This window comes from Protopterus annectens, chromosome 5.part1 (genome assembly GCF_019279795.1).
Source record: "Protopterus annectens isolate FY-2018-M chromosome 5.part1, PAN1.0, whole genome shotgun sequence".
NCBI lineage: Eukaryota > Metazoa > Chordata > Ceratodontiformes > Protopteridae > Protopterus > Protopterus annectens.
In genome coordinates this window covers 681,628,205-681,651,321 of record NC_056736.1, presented here as the reverse complement: position 1 = coordinate 681,651,321, position 23,117 = coordinate 681,628,205, and the positions used below count along the sequence as shown (strand labels likewise).

General features: G+C 39.8%; 1 protein-coding gene across 1 annotated transcript in view; it reads right to left on the bottom strand.

Moving 5' to 3' along the window:
* The window catches only part of LOC122803256 (retinal guanylyl cyclase 2-like), a 665,947-nt gene that overhangs the window by 235,201 nt on the left and 407,629 nt on the right, over positions 1-23,117 (bottom strand). Inside the window, exons 10-11 of the mRNA XM_044072849.1 lie at positions 18,346-18,495; positions 4,847-4,995 (exon numbers count right to left, since the gene is read on the bottom strand). Of these exons, the coding sequence (XP_043928784.1) occupies positions 4,847-4,995; positions 18,346-18,495 (299 nt within the window). The remainder of the gene's footprint in view (positions 1-4,846; positions 4,996-18,345; positions 18,496-23,117) is intronic.

Here is a 23,117-nt window from a genome sequence, read left to right as displayed (position 1 = left end):
GTTAGAAGTAGGGTTTTGGTTAGTGTATATATGTGGTTTATTTAGTTGGTTTGGGTAGGTAGTATGTAGCGGGTAGTGGGGTAGGACAGCTATGATGATTCGAGTTTTTGAATTTTGCGGTTTAGTACGTTCGGTGTATTTGCGGTTCTCGGAATATGTGTAGGTGTTTATGTATTTGGTGATATATATATATATATATATATATATATATATATATATATATATATATATATATACACACACACACACACACACACACACACACATACATATATATATATATATATATATATATATATATATATATATATATATATATATAGATAGGTTTACTGATTTATGTCAACTGTACCTTTAGTTGACATCCGTTTAGTCGCCAAAATTTAGTCGACTACACAGATGGTCAACAGGTGTATGAGATCTCATAATTCTTATGGTTGTGAAATAATGCCTTTTCCTGACATTGTGCAATCTTGGAGTTTATATATATATATATATATATATATATATATATATATATATATATATATATATATATATATATACATATATATATATATATATATATATATATATATATATATATATATATATATATATATATATATATATATATATATATATATATATATATATATATATATATATATATAGCCGGGAGCAGAGCTGGATTATGGTCAAATGGGGCCCTAAGCATGGGAAAGGACCCCCCCTGCACCCATTCTGGAGTCCCATTTCTTGTCTCTCCCCTTCCCCCAATTACCATACATATGAACCTATATAAAGTCCCGTTTCTTGTCTCTCCCCTTCCCCCAATTACCATACATATGAACCTATATAAAGTCCCATTTCTTGTCTCTCCCCTTCCCCCAATTACCATACATATGAACCTATATAAAGTCCCGTTTCTTGTCTCTCCCCTTCCCCCAATTACCATACATATGAACCTATATAAAGTCCCATTTCTTGTCTCTCCCCTATATAAAGTCCCGTTTCTTGTCTCTCCCCTATATAAAGTCCCGTTTCTTGTCTCTCCCCTATATAAAGTCCCGTCTCTTGTCTCTCCCCTTCCCCCAATTACCATACATATGAACCTATATATAGTCCCATTTCTTGTCTCTCCCCTATATAAAGTCCCATTTCTTGTCTCTCCCCTATATAAAGTTCCATTTCTTGTCTCTCCCCTTCCCCCAATTACCATACATATGAACCTATATAAAGTCCCGTTTCTTGTCTCTCCCCTATATAAAGTCCCGTTTCTTGTCTCTCCCCTATATAAAGTTCCATTTCTTATCTCTCCCCTATATAAAGTCCCATTTCTTGTCTCTCCCCTATATAAAGTCCCATCTCTTGTCTCTCCCCTCCCCTAATTACCATACTATGCTATATAAACGTTGCTCAAAGCTGTCAGCATGCACACTATTTTCTTCTTTACATTTGAAATGAAGGTAGAGATGTGGATTTAATTTAAAACATTTAATTTAAATATTTGGGACTTTTCCGTTATTGGGGCAACAGCTCACAGCACGCACTGAATATTCCAGCCGAATGACTGCAGATTTAATTTGTCATCTGCGTGTTTCCTAACAAACTGACAGTCATGTATGCTTGCAGGCATCAATGCTGTCTAGACAGGGACATCAGAAATAATCTGTTTTTGCACTTCGGCCTCATTGTATAGCATTGCCCCTCACTTTCCGTGATATTTGAAATGTACTGATTGTCTCCAGATACTGTATAAGTAAGGAATGTGCACTTAGTGTTCATTTCTTGCCTCCAACAAATATAAACTCTGCTTTTTATTTTATTTTTAATGTAGTCCTTTTTAATATGAACAGTTTTTCATCAAGCATGCTCCACTCCGCAATTGCCGTTGTCATCTGCAGAAAAAAATCTCTTCATGCAGTTTTACATGTTGTGGGCCTTGTGTGTTAACAGTGCTACTGAACCAGGCTCACAAAAATTTCATATATATATACATCTATATATATACATTTAGCTGAGGTACACAGGGTCTGCTTTGTTTGATTACACCCTTCCTGATGTAACATCACACTGTAAGGTTTGGGGACAAAGCCAAAATAACCAAAGGAAAGGATTAAAATCAAGATACGATGTATATATTTGCACTATTTAGTCAAGAAGTTGAAGCTGCTATTAACATGCCATTCGGAACATAGAAAGTGTTAGTTGTAATGTGTGCCATTTGAAAGGCAATTCCCATTTTGTCTCATAAATGGCACAATTTGGTAGAGCAAACAAACAGTAAGGAAAACAGGCTGTTTGGGAAGCAGGCCAAGTGCATCCTTTGTCCGGATTTGTCACGACCAATCGTTTGTTTTGTGATTAGACCACTCAAGGCATGTATTTCTTGTGTGACACCATTTCACAGTATTTCCATCCGTTACACATCCCCAACCACTTCAGGGCTAACAGCTGTGTGATCAGTGTGTGTGAGTGTACCAGAGCCTTCAAACTGTTGCCCCAATAACGGAAAAGTACCAAATATTCTTTGTTGACCAGGTTAGTCCCACTATTTTAATAGTGTCTTTTCAGGGCAGACCCTTGGTGGTATTTATATTACTAGGGTATAGCTCTGGTGGATGTGAAAGATCTTAAAGCATCTACCATTAACACAGACAGATGGAGCATCAGTTTAACATTTCCTCCAAAGGGCAACACACTCAAGAGTGCAACCCCCCCACTTCCTTAAAGTGCTCTGCAGTATCAACGCTCCATCAACATGGTGTGGGAATAGAACCCACAGCCTTCTACATCCAAGGTGTGTATACTACCTGTTGTGCTACTAATTCTGCTATTGTGCTACTAATACTGCTGTCAAACTCTGTAGTGCAAACACTGATAGACATTTGCTAAATAAAACAGTTGCACATTGAAAACAGACATAGCATGAGCAACAGTAAACGTAAGTTCCCTTGAACCTCACATTCCTTGAAAATGCATTGAGACTCACATTCCTTTAAAATGCATTGAAACTCACATTCATTGAAAATGTACCCTGTAGTTTTGACATTTTTTCCATTAAACAGTGAAACAAAATGTATGAACCAATAAAATACAGAATTACCTTTTCAGAACATTTCAACCAACTCTGATGATTAAGTGAACTGTCTGGTAGTTGATGTAGAGGATTAAGGCTCTTGTCTGCTGTAGCCAAGGTACAGGGGTTGAGCCTGAACAAGGTAATTAAGTAACCTGCCCTCCTTAACTAGGGCATTGCCCACCCACACACATGGAGCACTTGTCTCCTGGTTCATGGCTGTACCCCCATCCTAAAAAGGATGATAGCAAAGCAGCCAGTTCTCCTTTTCATGAAAACCCTAAAAGAAGTCCCAGCTAATTAGGAACCCTAAAATGTGAGTTTGAGAAATGAAATCCCGTGTGTGTACGATGCAGGCACAATCCAAAGACACAAAGTGCATGTTTTGTATAAAAGATGCATGCACAGACTGTAGAGGCAGAATGTGTCTTTAAAGAAGAAATGTCACTTTTTTTAATTGCTTAATTAAAATAACATTTTGTGGTAGCCAGTACTGCCCCCTTCCAGCTACAGGGCCCTAGGCTGCAGGCGCTTCATGTAGCAGGCTTGCTCCCACACCCTCTACCCCTGAAAAATGCTGTTTTATGCTATATTTTTTTTAAGTTTTGTTTTTCATGATCTGAGATTTGTGCATGGAGCATGTGTAGTAGCATGCTGACCTCTGCAAAGTTGACCTTTTGTGGTTCACATGGTGAACATTGATATTTGGGTTACTCACTCATTATCAGTAGACATATGTGTGAGTGAGTGTGTGTGTGTGTGTGTGTGTGTGTGTGTGTGTGTGTGTGTATAGACACACACACACACACACACACACACACACACACACACACACACACACACACGTCTACTGATAATGAGTGAATGATAGTTTGGGGGTGAGGACCGCCTTCAGCCTACATTGTGGGATGCAGGGGGCCTACCTCTTTGCAAAAAGTGTTTATATACATTTTTTTTCTCTTTTGTGTTTTGAGCATTTGCATTCCATGTTGTGGCACTTTCAGGTTTCTTTAGTAGAATTGCTTCTAAGTTTTCCTCTTAACTTTTAAAAACATGTTTATTCTTTCCTGCACCAGGTGTACGTTTTTGTTTTATTAGTAAAGACTGAAGCTCTTTACTTTTCCTTAATGTGCATCTCTCTTCTTATTGACTAAAATCTCTTTAGCAAGAAACAAATCGCATTATTATTTGATGTTGTTCTGCAGCTGTTGGACATTTTTTAGCAATGCATTGAGAAAAAATGTGATATTCTGAAAAATAGGCCCAACTCATTTTAACACTGTGTAGAATCGGCTTGATTATTCATTGATTTAGGAGGGGCAACATGGATATGTGCAAAGATTCAAACTCATAAATGTCTGAGCCATGAATTAATACATTGCAATGCTGTTTAGTGCGGGTGGAATGGAATCCTGCCTCATTTAACTGCTGGCAATGGACATCAGATATGGGTTTGGTTCTCTTCAGTCATGGCTGACAGGCATAATAACTAATTATACTTTTCATCTACTCTGTTTTGTTAAACAGGCTGTCTATTACCAAGTATAACATATTTACAAAGGAAGGACATACAGAAAAGCTCCACTAAAGTAGCAAAGGCATTGAAAAACTGGTTAAATGCGATCATCCCAAGCCTGTTGCATACATTATTGTTGCAGCATATTACGGACAACTATTATTTTTCAGGTCCATGTAAACAATAAAAAAATAAAATAGAAATCTAGATCTAGCCTTTTCTGGTATAAATGACAAGAATACTTAATATAATGACAGGTATGGACTCACCCGATCAAAAATCTCATCAAAGCAAGGTCTTCGGTCTGGTATTTCACTCCAACATTGCTTCATTAGCTGAATGCATTCCAGTGGGGCTTGGTCTGCAGACACAGTTGGTCTACACAAAGGGGGAGGCTTTTTTACCTTCTTGATAATATCTGGAAAGCAAACACTGCAAATTTAAATTTTACCCGTTTAGATGATGTTTTATTTTTCTTATCAAAGCTGTAAGACAATACTACTACAGGTGACACATTTTCTCCAGTGCTCTTCTCTGTCTGTATGACTCTGTGAGTCTGCATCAGGTATCTTGGTTTACCCAATGCCACATGATTAAATACAAGTAAAACATGTGCAACACTTTAATTGCTCCTTCAGTGGTCACTTATGTGTCACAAAGCACCTTGATGAAAAGCAGTAAGCTGTGGTCAGATCCCCAGTGAGTATGTTTCTAATTTGAAAGACCACTGCTTTAATACCGAAGTGTAATTTAAATTTCAAGCTCATTTATTCTAGACTTCAGATCACATGACCTACCTAAACTGCAAATCCATAAAAACACAAGACAGTGGCTAGTATATTGTTTTCTTTTTGCTTTTTATTATTATTTTAATATGGTCTTTCTTATCTAGGCCATGGCCATGGACATGGCCGTGGACATGCTTGACAAGCCACGATGCTTCGCTAGGGATGGCTTGCACCTGTCACCCCTGGGCTTTCGGATATTGGCAAAGGCTCTTGCTACCCCCATAGTGCCTTTTTTAGGCAAGGCTCAAAAGACAAACCCACCTCCATAGGTATCACAAGGGATAAGAAACTAAGAGTAATGCTACTCAACGCCAGAAGTCTAAACCTCAAGATGCACTTTTCGAAACTCTCCTTAGCATGGAGAACATCAATATCTGTGCAGTAACAGAAACCTGGTTCAAGGCTCCTGAGAGCACCCCAGCACTACCAGGTTATACCTCATACCATGCTTTTCGGCCCCAAAACTTGGACCGAACCACAAAAGGAGGGGGAGTATCAATATTCGTCAAAGATACCCACACCTCCAGGTTGGTGGCACAGCACGAAGCATCAGAGACTATCCATGTGCAACTAACAGTGGGTAAAACTGCCTTCCAGTTTATAGCCTGCTACAGACCACCCTCCCAAAACCAGGAACCCCACTCAGCCTTCCTGAGAACACTGGAAAATATGAAGGTCTCTCCAAACACCATTATATCGGGCAACTTCAACTACCCAAACATAGACTGGGAGCATTACTCTAGCTCCAACACCCTAGCCCAAAGGTTCCTAGAATTTATAAACTCAAATGCTATGGAACAACTTGTTACCACTCCCACAAGAGGGGAAAACATACTGGACCTGATCATCACCAACATGGGGACTCTATGCTCCAGACCAGAAGTGTATCCTTCATTGGTAAGATCAGACCATAAACTAATCTCACTGGATATTCACATCCCGACTCCACCCCCTGCCCTGAAAACCACAGTGAAAAACTTCTCTAATGCAAATTTCACACTCCTCAAAACCGAGGTGGAATCCTTCAAAGCCACCGGTTCTGTGGAAAATACGGCCCAGACCGCAGAATCCTTTATAAACGCATTCTATGAACACCTTCAGGAATGCATGGATCATGCAATCCCAAATAAAACCAAGTCCCAATCCTCCAAAGGCAGACGTCCTGTCTGGTGGACCCCAGCCATAAACAAACTATACAACAGAAGGAGGAAGCTACTACATGATAGAGCAAAATCCCAAAAAGGGAAGGCATCTCTGATCAGTATTAGCAAAAAACTACGGGCACTCATAAAATCGTCTAAGGCCAGCTTCGAGAGAAAAATTGCACAGGACACTAAGGATAATCACAAGGCTTTCTTTAGTTATGTTAGGAACCTGGGTGGGAATTCCCAGATATGCTCAGAATTAGTCCAAAATGACAAAAAATACACCAAACCCACAGACATTGCCAACATCCTAGCTGACAGGTTCAGTGCAAACTTCGCCCCCCCTTCCCACCAAAAGGGCAAATATCTATCCCAGCAGAGTGCTGCCCCCCTGACATCTCAGATGCTCAGGTAAGAGCTGCCCTCTCCAAGGCAAATAACACAGCATAAATGGGACCAGACGGTGTCCCGGGCTGCGTCCTACATGAACTCCAAGAAGAGCTAAACTCAAACATAAAACTACTGTTCAATCTCAGCCTTACTACAGGATATGTACCCAAAGAGTGGCGCACAGCAACAATGGTCCCTCTCCACAAAGGTGGTGCCTCAACGGATCCTGGAAACTATCTCCCCATAAGCCTGACTAGCTTGGTCTGCAAAGTTATGGAAAGGATTATCATGGACCTCATAAATAAAGATATTGGGGATCTACAGACACTGGATCCTACCCAGTTTGGCTTTGTTAAGGGCAGATCCTGCCTCTTAAACCTGGTTGATTTCTTTGAAACAGTCACTAAGGCCATTGACGAGGGGAAGGTGGTCCACACAGCCTACCTGGACCTCGCAAAAGCCTTCTATACAATACCCCACTCGGGCATTATAGATAAGCTCACCAGCTTAAATATAAACCCCTATGTCACTAGATGGGTTGCAAACTGGCTCAAGGACAGAACCCACATGGTTAGAATTGCTGGAGCCATGTTAGACTCCAAACCAGTTACAAGTGGCGTCCCACAAGGCTCAGTCCTGGGACCTCTCTTGTTCGGTATATATTTCTCGGAGGTACAGGCCAACACATAAGGACTGTGGCTGACCAGGTTTGCAGATGACTGCAAACTGGGCGCCATAATCGACACTCCAGCCAACACAAGCATCATCCAAAAGGGTCTCATAGAAACAGACAACTAGTGCCAGAGCCATGGCCTCAAGCTAAATGCCAAAAAGTTTATAGTCATCCCCTTTGGCAAAAACAAAGTGCCCACAAATTACCACATAGGTGGTAATCCATTAAGTACAGAAGAAGTAATTAGGGACCTGGGTACCCAAGTTGATAGCAATCTCTCATTTGACAACCACATGGCCAAAGTGGTTAGAAAAACATTTTATATAGCCCACCTAATCATGAAGGGATTCACATCTAGATCAAGGGACGTCATCATGCCTCTTTACCCATCCCTCATCAGGCCCATAATTGAGTACAATGCCTCTTTTGGGATGTACCTTACCAGACACCTACAGCAACTGGAAAGACACCAAAAGTACCTCACCAAGAGGATCAAAGGGCTCAAACAGATGCCATATGCTGCCCGGTTAAAGAAACTCCAGCTCTACTCAGTGGCATACCGCCTGCTCAGAGGCGATCTGTGCCTGACGTATAAAGCCATGTCCAACCCAGAATTAATGGACATGCTGCACCTCAGAAAATCCAAATCCCATTGAGCTACGCACTCGAGAGACTTGAGCCTCAGCACTGAAATAAATAGGACATGCTGGAGGGACAGATTCATAACCCAGAGGCTCCCTTCACTCTGGAATAAAATCCCAGTCCAGGTTAGGCAGAGTCCCTCATTGACTCTCTTCAAGAGGAATCTTGATGAGTGGATGGGAGATCGTAGGTTTACCCCAGGTATCACTTCTGTGTCACTGTTAGACAACCTTAAAAAAGGGCATAGCAAAATTATTTTAAAATGGATGGCGAAAGCCAAACACACTCTGGCTAGGCTTATAAATGCCCTAGGGCAGATAGCCTAGTATGAACCTATGAACCTATGAACCTATGCAACAGAATTGTATGTTTTCATGGGTAACTCTAGATACAGGGCGTTGCCCTTCCACAGCTTGAACTACTAAGCACTATGCCACACTGGTGATCCACTACTCCCACGACATGTCCTTAAGTTTTATATTATTTGCCATATGTCTGCATGTCCTCCCCGCAGTTGGGTAGCGTTCGAAAGACATGCATGCGTAAATGGACGTGCCTTCGTTGAAGGTTGGGCGTTGAGCTGGCACCTCGGCGTTTTGTGAAAATCTACTGCCAATCATTAGCGGACCGGAGTTCCGCTGTGGTGACCCCTTACCGGGAAAAAGCCTGAAAGACAAACAACAACAACACTACAATCTGTTGTTGTTTAGTAAAATGATAAAAGAAAACATGAGAATACCTTAGATGACTGACAGCATGATGGCTTCTTATAATTTATTGACATCATCTTACTTGGTTCCATAAGACACAATGTCATTCTTAAGATAGGTTTCTGGACATTATTCATCACTAATTCTGAACTTGCCTCTTACCTATATTTGGGTATGAGATGAAACCTCAGCAGACTCACTATATATCATAACAGTGGTGAAATCGTGGTCCCCAAATATATTTGCATCAAGACTAGGTGAAATGCAGGAATCGTTTCACCCTGATCAAAAGCTAATGTTTTAGAATCAAGACAGGAATAATTAAATACTCCTGTGCAAACATACTGATGCCTATGTACATTTGTGGATTGACACCTATCATTTGTCCATCATACATGGACCATTGCTTTCAATATCCTGAATATCATGAAAAAACAAAAAGAACACACACAGTTTCAAGTCTCCTTGCAAGGGACTCATGATTAGTGATTGCAAAAAATATTCTCCTCCATAAACTATAGCATGTTACCACATATAACGCTGGCTAACAGTCATGGTACTAAATTTCTTCAAAAAGCTCAATATGGGGGGGGGGGGGCACTGTCTGCAATTGTTATGGGGATAGAAGCGTATGATAACATGGTACACAAACAGTAAGACTAACCTGTCGTGTTGGGTAGTAAAATACAGGAGCGCTCCCACTATGTAATGTAGTTAACACAGGTTAATAAGGAACAAAGATAACAGATTTTGAGATTAAATTAAAAGCAAATCGCTTTAAGTTAAATGATTTAGAGGACTGGTTGGGGAGATGTAATGTCAGAGTACTGGGAGTGCTTGAATAAATCCCTGAGAGGAATCTGAGTCATTTATTAATGCAAATAATGCTGGATCCAATGCACTTACCCAAGATTTACAACTCTAGCATAGAAAGATTCCTTGAAACAGGTTCTGTGACATCATAGTATGGGGCTAAGGACAGACATGTATTGATGGTAATGGCTTTTTTCCAGATGTGGGACTAGCTGATTCAGAAAAGCTGAAAACATGGTGGAGTGCCATGAAGCAAATACAGATTGTTGTTAGTGCACAATTTCTCCAAGGAATTATACTCACAGAAGAGAAGTTTGATATATCAAATCCTAACTTCAGGACTTGGGGTACTATGCTGCTATAATCTGTTCTTGCACCCTGGCAGTTTAAATAGAAGAAAAACAAGAAGTCAAGATCTAAGAGGCATAATAGAGGTGAAGGGGGACTGCAGGGGACCAGTGACTCTACAGCTGTTAAAAAGATACCAGATAAAGACAAGGTACAACTAGTGTTGGCACAGAGACTGAAATGAAGAGGTTAATGCAGTGAAGCCCAAGGAAGTTACAGCAGGTGTTGTAGGGGAGAAGTATAAATATCAGACCTGTGATAATACCAGCTGTAAAGGAGTTAAGGTATCCATGAGTGAAGGTTCTTCAAGTCAGAAGCGAGAAGCATGCGGTCGTACATGGTTAGAAATCTTCCTAGGAATCTCATGGAATTCAGACAGCATGGATAAATACTGCTGGGGGAAAAAGACTGATGTACTTTACAAGATATAAATGGCCAGCCAAGGGGCAGTCATTTATAATGACAGATAGACAGGCAAAGGGAGACCCCAGAAAAGAGATAGACATTATTTGGTACATTGTGTAAGATTTGAGGGATCTTAATATATCTATATTTTTTGTCTCCCAATGCTATCAAACAACAGTTATATTAGGAATAGATACATAACAATACAAGTTCCTAGGTTGTTACGTTCATTTGTTCAAAGGTGTATACAAGGTTAATGACCACTAAGGCCCTTATAGGCCTAGGATGCATGTTATTGATTGGTGGTTCTGTGTTTTCTTTTTTATTAATTTGAGCAATACTTAACCTCAATATAACATTAATTGTTTCTAGGTGTACTCTGACCCACCTACCCTTTCAAACGTCAGGAGTATCTGGTTAGATAAAAACAGGTCACTCTGTGGTAATTGGTAAGAGGAAAAAGTAATGAACAGTGTACTGCATGCAGTGCTGTTTGCTTTAAAATATATTTAAAAATATATTATGTGATAATGTAATAAGATAAGGATATCATGATACTGTTTTCATTTGTGTTATCAGTTGTAGATGACATGTTAGTATGTATTTGTTTCTTTAATGCATGGAGAAGGAAATGAATATGATAACAAGAAATGTTTAGTTGTGCACTTATCAGTTCACAGGTAATAGGAGTCCACTTCTATGGCCATCTGAATCAGATGAGATGGGGATTGTAATACCCCTGTTGAGATGGCATAGGGAATGCTACATAGCTACTATGCAATCATTGCAGGACATTACTCTAGGCATAGGCAGGGACTATTGCAATCTAGTTTAGAAGTGGACTGCAGCAAAAACATAGGGGAGCAGGGGGTGAGGGTGGAGGTATAGTTAAGAGGGGTCTATATTAAAAGCACAAAAGCTTACAACTGTGAATACCACTGCAGCAACACATAAACATCAAACTACAAGAAGAGCAAAATACGTAATCGGCAAAAATTAGAACACCGAACATATTTCCTTGGCCAGCAGGGTGATCGTGGGGATGAGGAAATATATCCTTTTCCCCGCTGTAGTGCAATCTTGGAGTTGGCATATTAAAGTAGGGGGGGGTGAGGGGTGCAGGGGGATTGCCATCCCCCTCTTCAAAATTGTGTTTATTTAACTTTGTTTAGTTAGGCTCTCATTGTATGGTGCTGTTGTTTAAGGAAATACATTCAGTGTTCTAATTTTCGCCGATTACGTATTTTGTTTTTCTTGTAATTCGACGTTTAAGTGTCACTGTAGTGGTATTCGCGGTTGTAAACTTCGTGCTTTTAATATAGACCCGTTAAGAGCACTATTTCTTCATGCAAACAGGTAGCCTTACAGAGGGGTGATAATCACACTAATCAAGAATTCATTCCTCACTTGGAATGTGGGGAACGATGCTCTCACCCCATTAAGTGGAAAAGGATACTGCAGAAAATAAAATGAGAAGAGGCTAGAGGGGTTATGTGACTACAACAAACTAAACTGAAGGTCAGGGAGGCAAACTGACTGGTCAATACCTTTTGCTAATATTTACTGACTATATGCTTGATGGAGGAAAAAGAGAAGTAGCTATATTGTTTAACAGGAGGTTATAATTACAGACTAACAACTTATTAAAAAGCAGGAGGGCCTGATGGATGATATGGACAGAATAATTGAGGGACAGAAGTTGTTTATAGGCAACCTCCTTGGTCCCAATGAGGACAATCCAGTGTTTTTATAGATTTTTTCCAGTCTGTGGTGAAATCCCACATAACGGACAAGACACTGATCAGCTTGGGGGATTTCAATATAATATTAAACCTAGAGATAGGCTTTATGCAAAACCTGAAAGGCATAGATGATCACAGGTTCTAGATGCCATGAAGACATACGAATGGGCTGACATATGAAGAGAGAAACATGCAGGGAGAAGGCAGGTACGTTTTACTTAAACCAAAAGCAGCCAAATTAGTCTTGTTCCCCTTCCTAAACAGGACATAGGCCTTATCTGTCAAACAGAGATCTGGAGAGATGCATATCTGATCACAGTGCTGGGATACTCCATGAATAGAACAAGCAACTGAAAACAGGAAGCTCTCGGAGATGGACCCACTGTAAATGGAATTCAACAGAAGGGAGGAAAGAAGTTAGTGGAATAGTGAATCCAGCTGGTGGAATGGTTGTAAAGGGGCCTTGAGGTCTAGAATAATGGCAGCAGAGGGGTACAATAGATGAAATGCCATAATCAATTGTTAGAGAAAGAATGGGAATTAGCATTGCTCCAGGCAGAGATGGGGCACCCCAACATTAAGCAAGAGGCAAAGATGGGGCACCCCAACACTAAGCAAGAGGCAAAGATGGGGCATCCCAACACTAAGCAAGAGGCAGAGATGGGGCACCCCAACACTAAGCAAGAGGCAGAGATGGGGCACCCCAACACTAAGCAAGAGGCAAAGATGGGGCACCCCAACACTAAGCAAGAGGCAGAGATGGGGCACCCCAACACTAAGCAAGAGGCAAAGATGGGGCACCCCAACACTAAGCAAGAGGCAAAGATGGGGCACCCCAACACTAAGCAACAGGCAGAGATGGGGCACCCCAACACTAAGCAAGAGGCAAAGATGGGGCACCCCAACACTAAGCAAGAAGCAAAGATGGGGCACCCCAACACTAAGCAAGAGGCAGAGATGGGGCACCCCAAGACTAAGCAAGCAGCTGCAGAGTGGGAGGTGATTCTGAGAAAAGAGATGCGAATTGCAGTAATTAATTAAGCAGAAGCAAAAATGTTAAGGAAGGGGCAGATATGGCTGTTCCACGGAGGAATGCAACCCTAAAGTTATTTAATAGATATAAAGAGAATTTAAAACCCACATTAAAGGAATCCAAAATGAGAGAGGTTACAATGTTGTGAAAGATGATGACATAAGAGAAAACTTAGGGTGTTTTATCAAACAATACAGTACATTTGGGAAGATGAACTTTACTCTTATTCAAACAGTAATGACTTACATACGATTAAATGAAAATCAGAAACAGATGCTAGGTGAGGTGATCACAACTCAAGAAGTTGGAGCTGCAATGAAACCCTGAAGAATAAGAGAGTGGCAAAACCAGTCGGATATCCTGCTGAGTTGTATAATTGTATCTGTGTGTGTGTGTGTGTGTGTGTGTGTGTGTGTGTGTGTGTGTGTGTGTGTGTGTGTGTGTGTGTGTGTGTGTGCGTGTGCTAGGGGAGGGGGCTACTCCAGGAACAACAGGCATATCGTACCACAGAATGGCAGAAGAAAACAGGATGACAGATACTATTGCACAGGTGACTATAACAGTTATACTAAAAAGAGAAGGGGACTTATTGAAAGTGTCAGAGTTCTGCCGAATTGATTGATTAATCTGCATGGTAAAACATTAGCTAGAATATTAACTAGGAGGTCAGATGATCTCCCAGTTTTTATAACTCCTGTTAAGAGTGGTAGATGGTATCATCTTTTTTTGAAATTATGGCGACAAAAACAGAGCAAACAGGGACGGCTCTGTTCAATATCAGGAAAAAAATTGACATTGTAGAATGGAGTCTTTTCTTTCAAATGCTAGAAAGAAGGAATATAAGTCAGAGATTTAGGAACTGGATTACTTTGCTTTATTATATTACAACCTTTAGAGTCTTAGTTAATGGTCACCTTTAGGAACCAGGGAACATTTCAGGCAATGTCTCCTGGGATATTTAGTCTAATTACAGAGGAATTGACAATAAGGAAAAGGGGCAAATTGCAGGAATTGAAATGTTTGGGGAAGACTATTAGTGCTTTCTTCCTCTTTGCAAATTATTTTATTTTACTAAGTACTCATATTGATACCATCATCCAATCAGTCTTATAGATATTTCAAGTTTTTGAAAGGATGTCAGGACTAAAATGCAATTAGAAAGATATTTTGGTTAGAGTAGGATGAGGAAAAGGGAGGTGGGCCTGTGCATCCATTAAAGAGGTGTATCGGGCCAGATACCTGGGTTTGCATATGGGGAACACTTTAGAAGAAACACTAAGGGTACATTTTCAGGATATTTCCAAGGAGGTGCTGAATCTACAATTACAACAATTCCATTAAATGGTTGGTTGAATAAGGGCTTTCCAAACAGTAAGACTATCTAAACTGCTCCACTTTTTCAGATGTACTCCCCCATCAAGCAAGCCTAAATCAGTGGCACAAGTCTATAAATGAGTCAATACAATGTTATATGACTAGATGAATGAAAGTGACTATCTAGATGGTTATTAAGCAGCAGGGGGTGGGGTCTACCCAACATAAACGGTCATACATTAGCATCAGCACAACTTGCTTGCTGAGTTTTCCCACAGGAATGTCTTTCAAATGAATTTAGAGAATTTTGGGACCCTCCCTTCTGCATGAATATTAACATGGAAGGTAGAGTTACTGAGGATGGGAAACATGCATTGGGAAATTGGCATCTGGAATGTCATTAGGGATCACTCAAGACAGCAGGGAGAAGAGCAGAAGGAATTCTTTGGGTTTTAAATTCAGAGACATGGAAAAATTACAAAACATGCTGCACGATGGAGGGACAGAGAGTAGTAAGGGTTTAAAGAAAGGAGAAGGTTCTGTTCTCATCTCTTGGCACCCTGTGGTTACAGAGATGTCAACTCCCATCCATACATAAGGATCGTAGGAAGTGAGGGGTTACAGGGATAAAGTAGAACTTAGAAGTCCATGGGTAGGTGGACACAAAGGAAGGGACAGTTTTAATATATTGTCACTTAAGTTTAAGGTAATATTCAGCTCACATATACTTGGAGAATTAGAGAAAGTATTGTTTTCATAGATAATATGTGGGCTGAAACTTGGGAAGAAACTCACTCAGTCCAAAAGTCATGTAAACTGTCGGACACACAGCTGAGATTAATACATAGATGGTATCTAATACCTATGAAGCTTTAAGAGAGTGGTAGGAAAGTGGACTCCTCCTGATGGAGATGTATCATGCTAGGTGAAGACATGATACATACAGTACGGTCATGCACAAGAGCTTAACTGAGATGGAAGCAGGGTGTGGATCTATGGAACAAAGCATTTCCGCTCAAATCTAAATGTACTTAGCAAGTTTGTTTATTCAGTTACATAGAAAGGTCTGATGGGGGTGGGGTTAAATTAATGCAGAACAAGATTTCTGTTGTCTATGGTAAGTAAAACTATCAGCTAAGGAATGGAAAACGAAAACCACCACACCTGTTTTACTTAATGCCTAGAATTCATAAGACTTTGTAGTTGAGTACTATAGTCCTGGAAAGGGGTGATGAGTGAGGACTACATAAAATTAGAATGGAAAACTGTTTTTGAATATTTTCGTCTGTTCCAACACTAAATGGATATAAAGTACTCTGATAGGTGTTAGAGTAAATGTTTAGTGAGAATTAATAACCTGGTTTATGTTAAGAAATATTCTACTACTCTGAATTCGTCAGTGTAAACTCTCAATCTTCTGCTAATGTGTCAAGAAAGTTATGGTTACACTTTGTAATACAATTGAAGATGAACCTGTTTGAGATGAACTGTATGTCATGATGATTTCTAGATGCATAATTTGGTTGTTTTTTTTTTGTTGTATCTTTAAATACTGAATAAAAGTATGTAAGAAAAGCTCAATATAAACTTTGGAGCTTCTTGGACTAATATACGCACCATTGCCTCCTTTTATTTCATGCTAACTCCCTACACATAACTAAAACGGTCACCAATTTATTTTTAAGTACCCGCTAAGAATTTCTCTGTAATGAATCCTGCCTTCCTTTAGACAATAAATATAAGTGAAACACAATACTCACTGAGAAACCACCATCCAAGACCAGCAGCCTTGTATACCCCCAATTCATTATCAGTACTAGAGATAGTGCATTCTCTAAGCTATAATCCACTGTGTAGAATTCATTTTTTGCAAATGTTTATGATCCACCCACCATTAACTTATTTAAACCATTGCCATCTTAAGATATCTAGTAAATGTTCCTGTCTCCATCACAATCCCAGCTGATAGTCTCACTGACTTACCTCTGTACCGTCCCAAATAGCAAAACAGAATGCATTCATTAATTATATAAACTTGCTCAAAACATGTCTGTAGAACTGTTACATTTATGTTCTGTTTCTTTACAGAACTGTAAAGAAATACTATATGCATAACTACTATAATTTTTGATTTTGTATCAGTCTGACATTTTCTAATTTTGTCTAGCAACTTTCAAAAAATTGGCTAAAAAAACAAGCATGTTGGAGCATCTTACCTACCCAGTTAGTAAAGGAAAGAAGGGAAAAAAAGCTTGCAGCCCAGAGAACTACTGGCCATGCAAGTCTCTGCTGGGTGATGACTAAAGCAAGGTTCAGGCAGCATTTCTCATGAATGATGAAAAACGGAGGTTATGTAATTAACAGCAGATGCTACAGATTAATCTCTGACCAACTGTATGAATAGAAGAAATAAATTATATAAGATAGTCACTGGAAAACAGATAGATGTGGCTATTTAGTGTTACCAGGTGCATAATATTACAGAATAAAATGAATCCATCATAAACTACATATAAAAATCCAGGCAAAGATGCATAGTAAGGACTAAGTATTATATGAATTAATGCAATATTTCAGTTCAACATAGGTGCTGAACTGACGACAACAGGAGCAGATTAGTTATTTAGGGAATGACCGCTCATTGCAGGCTGAAGTGTGGCAGAACCTTATCATCTGCCATGTCACTCAATAAATTCATATCAACATTATTGTAATTAATTGTTCACTCCCTTTGAAGACACTAAGTGTACATTTTCTTCATAAGGATATTTTGAGAATATCTACCATTTCACAGAAGTTATGATTGTGACAGATAAATTATTATACATGTTACTGTTGTTTTGCCATTAAATTTCACTAACAGATGACTAAAGACAGCCTTTCTGGTCTTCTCTCACTGCAAATGATTTTCTTCCCACTTTCTCATGTACTCACTCCTGATAGAACTAGTTGCTTTGGAAAACATCTGTTACAATAAAACAGTTTGTATTTTTGGTACCACTTAGATGTTCAGAAATATTAGGAAGTTATTCACTGACCCACCAAATGGTTTGGGATACTCTTCCAAGAAATTATACTGTCTTGCATCTTCATATGCGTTTTGACTTAATTTATTATTTCTGTAGTAAATTGAGCCATCATATTTTAATTTGCTCTCAGCTGGATAGCACTGTAAGATATTCACATATTTTACCATGCGCAGTTGTTTTGACCTTGTCATTGGTTTAGTTCCTTGGATGTTACATTACTTCCCAATTCAAATCTAGAAACAGTCAGCCATTCTGAACCTTGTGATCATGTGAAATAAAGGAATATTAAATAAACAAGTACATGAATAAATTACTGAGTAAAATATTCTGTCCTACAACATTGTGTCTCTGGGTATTCTGAACATAGACTGAACTATATCATGAAGAGGAACCTGTTGGCTTTCCACTCCTCATTGTCCCACCCTACTCCCTTTATTCAGTCATTTTTAGTAATTTTTGTCATTTTTTCAGTTTCAAGTACACCTTTTCTCTGCTTTAGTTCATGCTTTTATAGTAACAATACAATAACAGTAGCTACCAGTTCTAAAGGAATGGTTTTCACACATTTGTGAATAAAAAACACGAACAATGGTATGCGATGGGTGGTCAACGTGAGGTATCAATGGAAAACGTTTACTGAACAATAATCGAGCAAAATATTCTCCAATGTACAGATACAGCAGTGATGAACACCCATGCTGTCCTTAAATAACATCATCCACATTACACAACGTACCTGTGGGTGAGAGTCCAAGCATGCAATATGGTGGTCCACGAACCACCACTTCTTGGAGAATAATCGCAAAGCTGTACACATCTCCTTTCAAAGTTCCTTTTTTGGGCACATCCCTCTCCCTCAGTAATTCTGGTGCTGTCCAGAATAGTTCTAGAAAATAAAATAATATGATATTGAAAACAATCATTCCTTATCATTGGTTAAATAGACAATGACTTGAACAGCATTTTACTACTAATATGTTTTTCCTGAAGAGGAATGTATAATTATGAGATATTTAGAAAAGTCACAAAATGAAGAATTGGATGTATTTGTTTAATAAAAAGGAGGGGTATTATTTCAGTTAGGCACTGGACCATAATTAAGTCAATTCCCAGGATTTAATAGAATCCATATAGGCACTGTGTAGAGCCTACATGGAATGTTACGGTGTCCGTGTACATGGTTCCTCCAATGCAGTGTGCCATGCATATTAATGATGGTGCATTGCTGAAGGGGAGACGAGGAAAATGGTTATTGAATCAGTTTAGGGGGAGCTATCGTGCTAGCCATGTCCATAGTTTATTAAAAAAAAAAAAAAAAAAAAAAGGCATGTTTGCACGGCAAGGAGCAGAGTGCAGCAATGCTAAGCGGTGCCCACAGATAACATAGCAGACACCTGCCAGGCATCTAAAAATAGAAACCAGATGTTTTTAATTATTTATTTAAATGTTTGTTTAAGTGTATCTGAGGCACGTTTGCACAGTGCTGCATGGTGCATAGCACTGCTTATAGGTAGCTCAGTGGTATATGTGAAGGTATAGCAGATTTCTTAATATCCAGAGGTAAATGGGTGGAGTTAAGGCTTCATGTGCAGTAGGTCCAGGGTTTAATTACATGGAAGGAAAAATAAGTATTTTCTTTTGAAAGACATATCATGCAGTCTATTATAAAATATGGTCCTGCTGCACTCTGCTAAGCTCCTCTCAACTGTGCTTAGACCTGCTAAGCACTGCATAAACATGGTAATGTCTGCCAATGTTTATGCAGTGCTTGGCTCTGCTTGGCTGGTTTGCACACTGCTAAGCACCGCTAAGACTACGGTTCTACAAGTTTTCATACTGCTCAGCTCAAGTGCACTGGTTTGTGCACTGTGCTTTTTTAATTGTTGCCCAGTGGCATGTAAGGGTGGGAAAACAGTCTATATTAAACCCAGTAGGTGGGAATACAGCACAAACCACTAGAGTTATGTCACTATGGCTGGTGGTGTTGGTGAAGGTGTGCACTTTCGGGTGCAGTGTTGGAGGATTCTGGACTCTAGGGTCATGGTTGGGCTCCTCATCAAAAACCATGATGACTGGCTGCTGCAAGGAGGTTTCCAGGGCTCAGAGTGTAAGGTGGAGGCCTGGAACTGGCTGACCAGATTATTCACCAGTATTACTGGTATCCCCCACACAGGTGAGCAATGTTCTCACCACCATGATGACCTGAAAAGAAGGAAGAGGGCACTCTTGGACAAATGGGTCCAAGAAGCAAGGGCAGGAGATACCCTACAAGTATGTAAGTAACTTTACCTCTGTGTTACAAATATGTAATCTGAATGTCTGCAGAAATGGTATGCATAATGGTATGCTTCTCCCCCAACAGCTGCAGCTGAGAGGGCTTGCAATGTTGAGTCACATGCCAGTTGCTTGGCCAGGTTGTGCCGTGAGTGTGGTGAGTATGGATATATTATGCTAACTGTAGTGAAATAAGCCAGAAAGAGTAAAGCATTAACTGAATTAAAGTATATACAATAAAGGCTGTAGTGCAGTAAATGTGGAAGTAAAGCTGTATTGCAATGAATGACTGACAAATGTTGTACAATAAAAACATGAGGCAATACCAGCAAATGCATTAAAGTATATACAATAAAGTCTGTAGTGCAATAAATGTGGACTCAGAGCTGTATTGCAAGAAATAAATAATGCCAACTGTTGTGCAATAAAAACATGAAACAATACCAATAACACCAAGGAAAATGGTGTACATCAGGATTGTCTTGTTGTTACCATTGCAGTAGAGCTTTATGCATTCAGGCTGTAAGGTAAGGAGCTGCAGTCAAGTATAACAATGTAATATTTGTGAAATGCAAATCTAATGGATGGAAATTGTATTGGTTAACTCATATAGTACTGTTCAAGGCTGTCTCTGGGCCAATATTGGTCACATAATGCTCTGTCATCCAAAGACATCCGGTAATAAAGGTATATTGGTGAGGTAACCCACTCCATGAGTTGCTACTGTTTGTTGACTTTACAGATATTTCAAACCACTAACAATAAATTGTGTACACTGGCATTCTTTATACTGATATTTAGCTTACCTACTATCTGCGTTATGCTTGTATTTCATGCATGTGTGATCTACTGTCACTGCAGTCTAGTATAACACTGTCATAGTACTACCAGGTCATATTTTGGTTCCAGGTGAGCTCTAGGCAAATATCAGTCAATCAGTAACCATCAATGACTCAGTAGCTCAGTTTGTTAAATGCTCTGTTTATAGTACATTTTACCACACACAGACCAGGGTTCGAATTCAGTGGTATATAGCACTAATTATTACAGTAGCAGTCACATACTGCTCACAAATTCTCTCTCCACAGGAACTACAGGTAAATGGGGGAGATAGCCCATATTCTGAGTAGATAATTGTGTGTTTAGATGTCACAGACTTAAAATTATTAGCAAGAATGTGAAAATTAGCAATGTGCAGTCAGAAATAAAATTTGTAATCCTGGTATGGCTGTATACCTGGAGTGTCTGTTAAAAGTTGCTGCAGTCAATTAATACATTCCATGCAGATGTCTCCTGCAGTCAATGCTATTGGGTTCTATTCTCATGCCTGCCAACCAAGGCATGACTGGTGTTTAGTGTCTGTCCTGTACACATACATGTCACTATTTCATGGTATGTAATTAATAGTGTGTAATCCGTCTATAACAGGATTACCATGGACATGAGTACCTAGATTTCAAAATATCAACATATCATCCCAGAGAAGACCTTGGTAGTTATATATGTCCACCTGATGTGCGAGTGTTCTGTGTAGTTGTGTACCTACAGTTGTTACTGCTTGGCCCATAGTGTCCCATGCAAATAGCTTGAGAGGTATGTACATACTACATCAACTGTTTGAGACTTGTAGTCATTGTACATAAAGAAAATACAGACCCATAGAGTGGATAGTAGTACTGTTGTCAATGAAATAAGCTGCAATGTTACTAACGGAAATTTTTTTTCTCTCTCCCCACCCCTTATCTTCTTTTATTTATTATTGTTATTCATTGGTTATGGTTTACTATTAACATACATTGTTATGTTAACTGTATTTTGGGATATGTGTTTTATTATTGTTATGAATTATAATGGTGGCATATTAACATATCTTGCTGTATTACCTATTTTGCTGGCATTATGCTGTAACTGTTACTGGCATGCTGTTAACATACTGACTGTTCTGTTACTTATTGTTGTGTTTCACATAATATGCATTGATATGTAGTTGGGTTATTTCCAATGTTCTGCCATGCTGTTATTACTAACAATGTTTTGTTCATAACTAACCTATACTTATTGCCATACCACTATTACCACAGCACATCGGGGTAGGCCTGTTCTGGCTGATCCACCTACCTTGCCTCAACTGGCCATGGCACTGGGGCCCAGACCGGTGGTTCCCCCTCCTCTGCCCCGGCACCACCTGCGGCATAGGTTGGGACCATCTCAGGAGATGGGTCCCAGCCTCCCCTGGGAGAGGTGGTGGAGGGTCTGTTATCTAGGATCAACTGCTGGCCATGGTGGGCAGGATTGTTCATCGGAGCTATGAACACCACCTGTGCCAGATTGAGGGCACACTGGCAGACCTGGTGGGGCCCAGCCATCACTACAGTGAAGGAGCAGTGCCACCAGTCCCAAGGGTGGGGATGTGAGTCATGCTGCTGCTGTCTGGAGGCACATGGAACTCGGATTCCACAATACCCTCCCCATCCAAGGTGTTCACTCACCTCATGTGTCACACACCACACCTGTCTGCTGTCTTGTCTGTCTTATTTGTCTGCTAATGCATCCTCTCCTACCCAATTTACCTCACTCACACATACCTATGTCCCTTCCCCAACACTCCACTCTCACCTTAATAAAAAATAAAAATGGGCATCTGTCCCAAAAAATATTGCCCCATACATAGCTCTCTGTTTCACACACATGTCCACTGGACACAAGTAATTTGGTCTAATTGGCTTGACAACATAATTATGTTGTCCTCACCCCCCCCCTCTGAGTTTGAGAGTCCAAATTAATCTACAAAATCTGTCAAAGTGCACAGCTGTTCCTGTACAAGAAATGGATAGCTATGGTTCTTTCCTACACCCTTCCTGCACATCCCTACCTGCCTTTCACTGTTTTCCCCATGCTTTCCCCCATTTCACCACTTACTTATCACCCCCATTTTCTTTTCTTTAAATTTTTAGTACGGATTTGGGCAGAGTGGAGCAGTGTGGCACGTAGCACTACTTTTCTTAGCACAGCTTAAATGAGCTTTAGTGATTAAATCTGCTATGTTTTGACTCGGGCCTCTCACACCTACAGCCCACTGCATTTACCTGCCACATTACACAGATCGTAATTAAAACATACTTATTGCCACATACAGTCATTAGACGTGTCTCTGTGGACCAAACTGGAATTAAAACTAATGGGAAAAATGGGGGTGTACCTTGGATGACATAACAATTGATGTAGGTGAGGCCT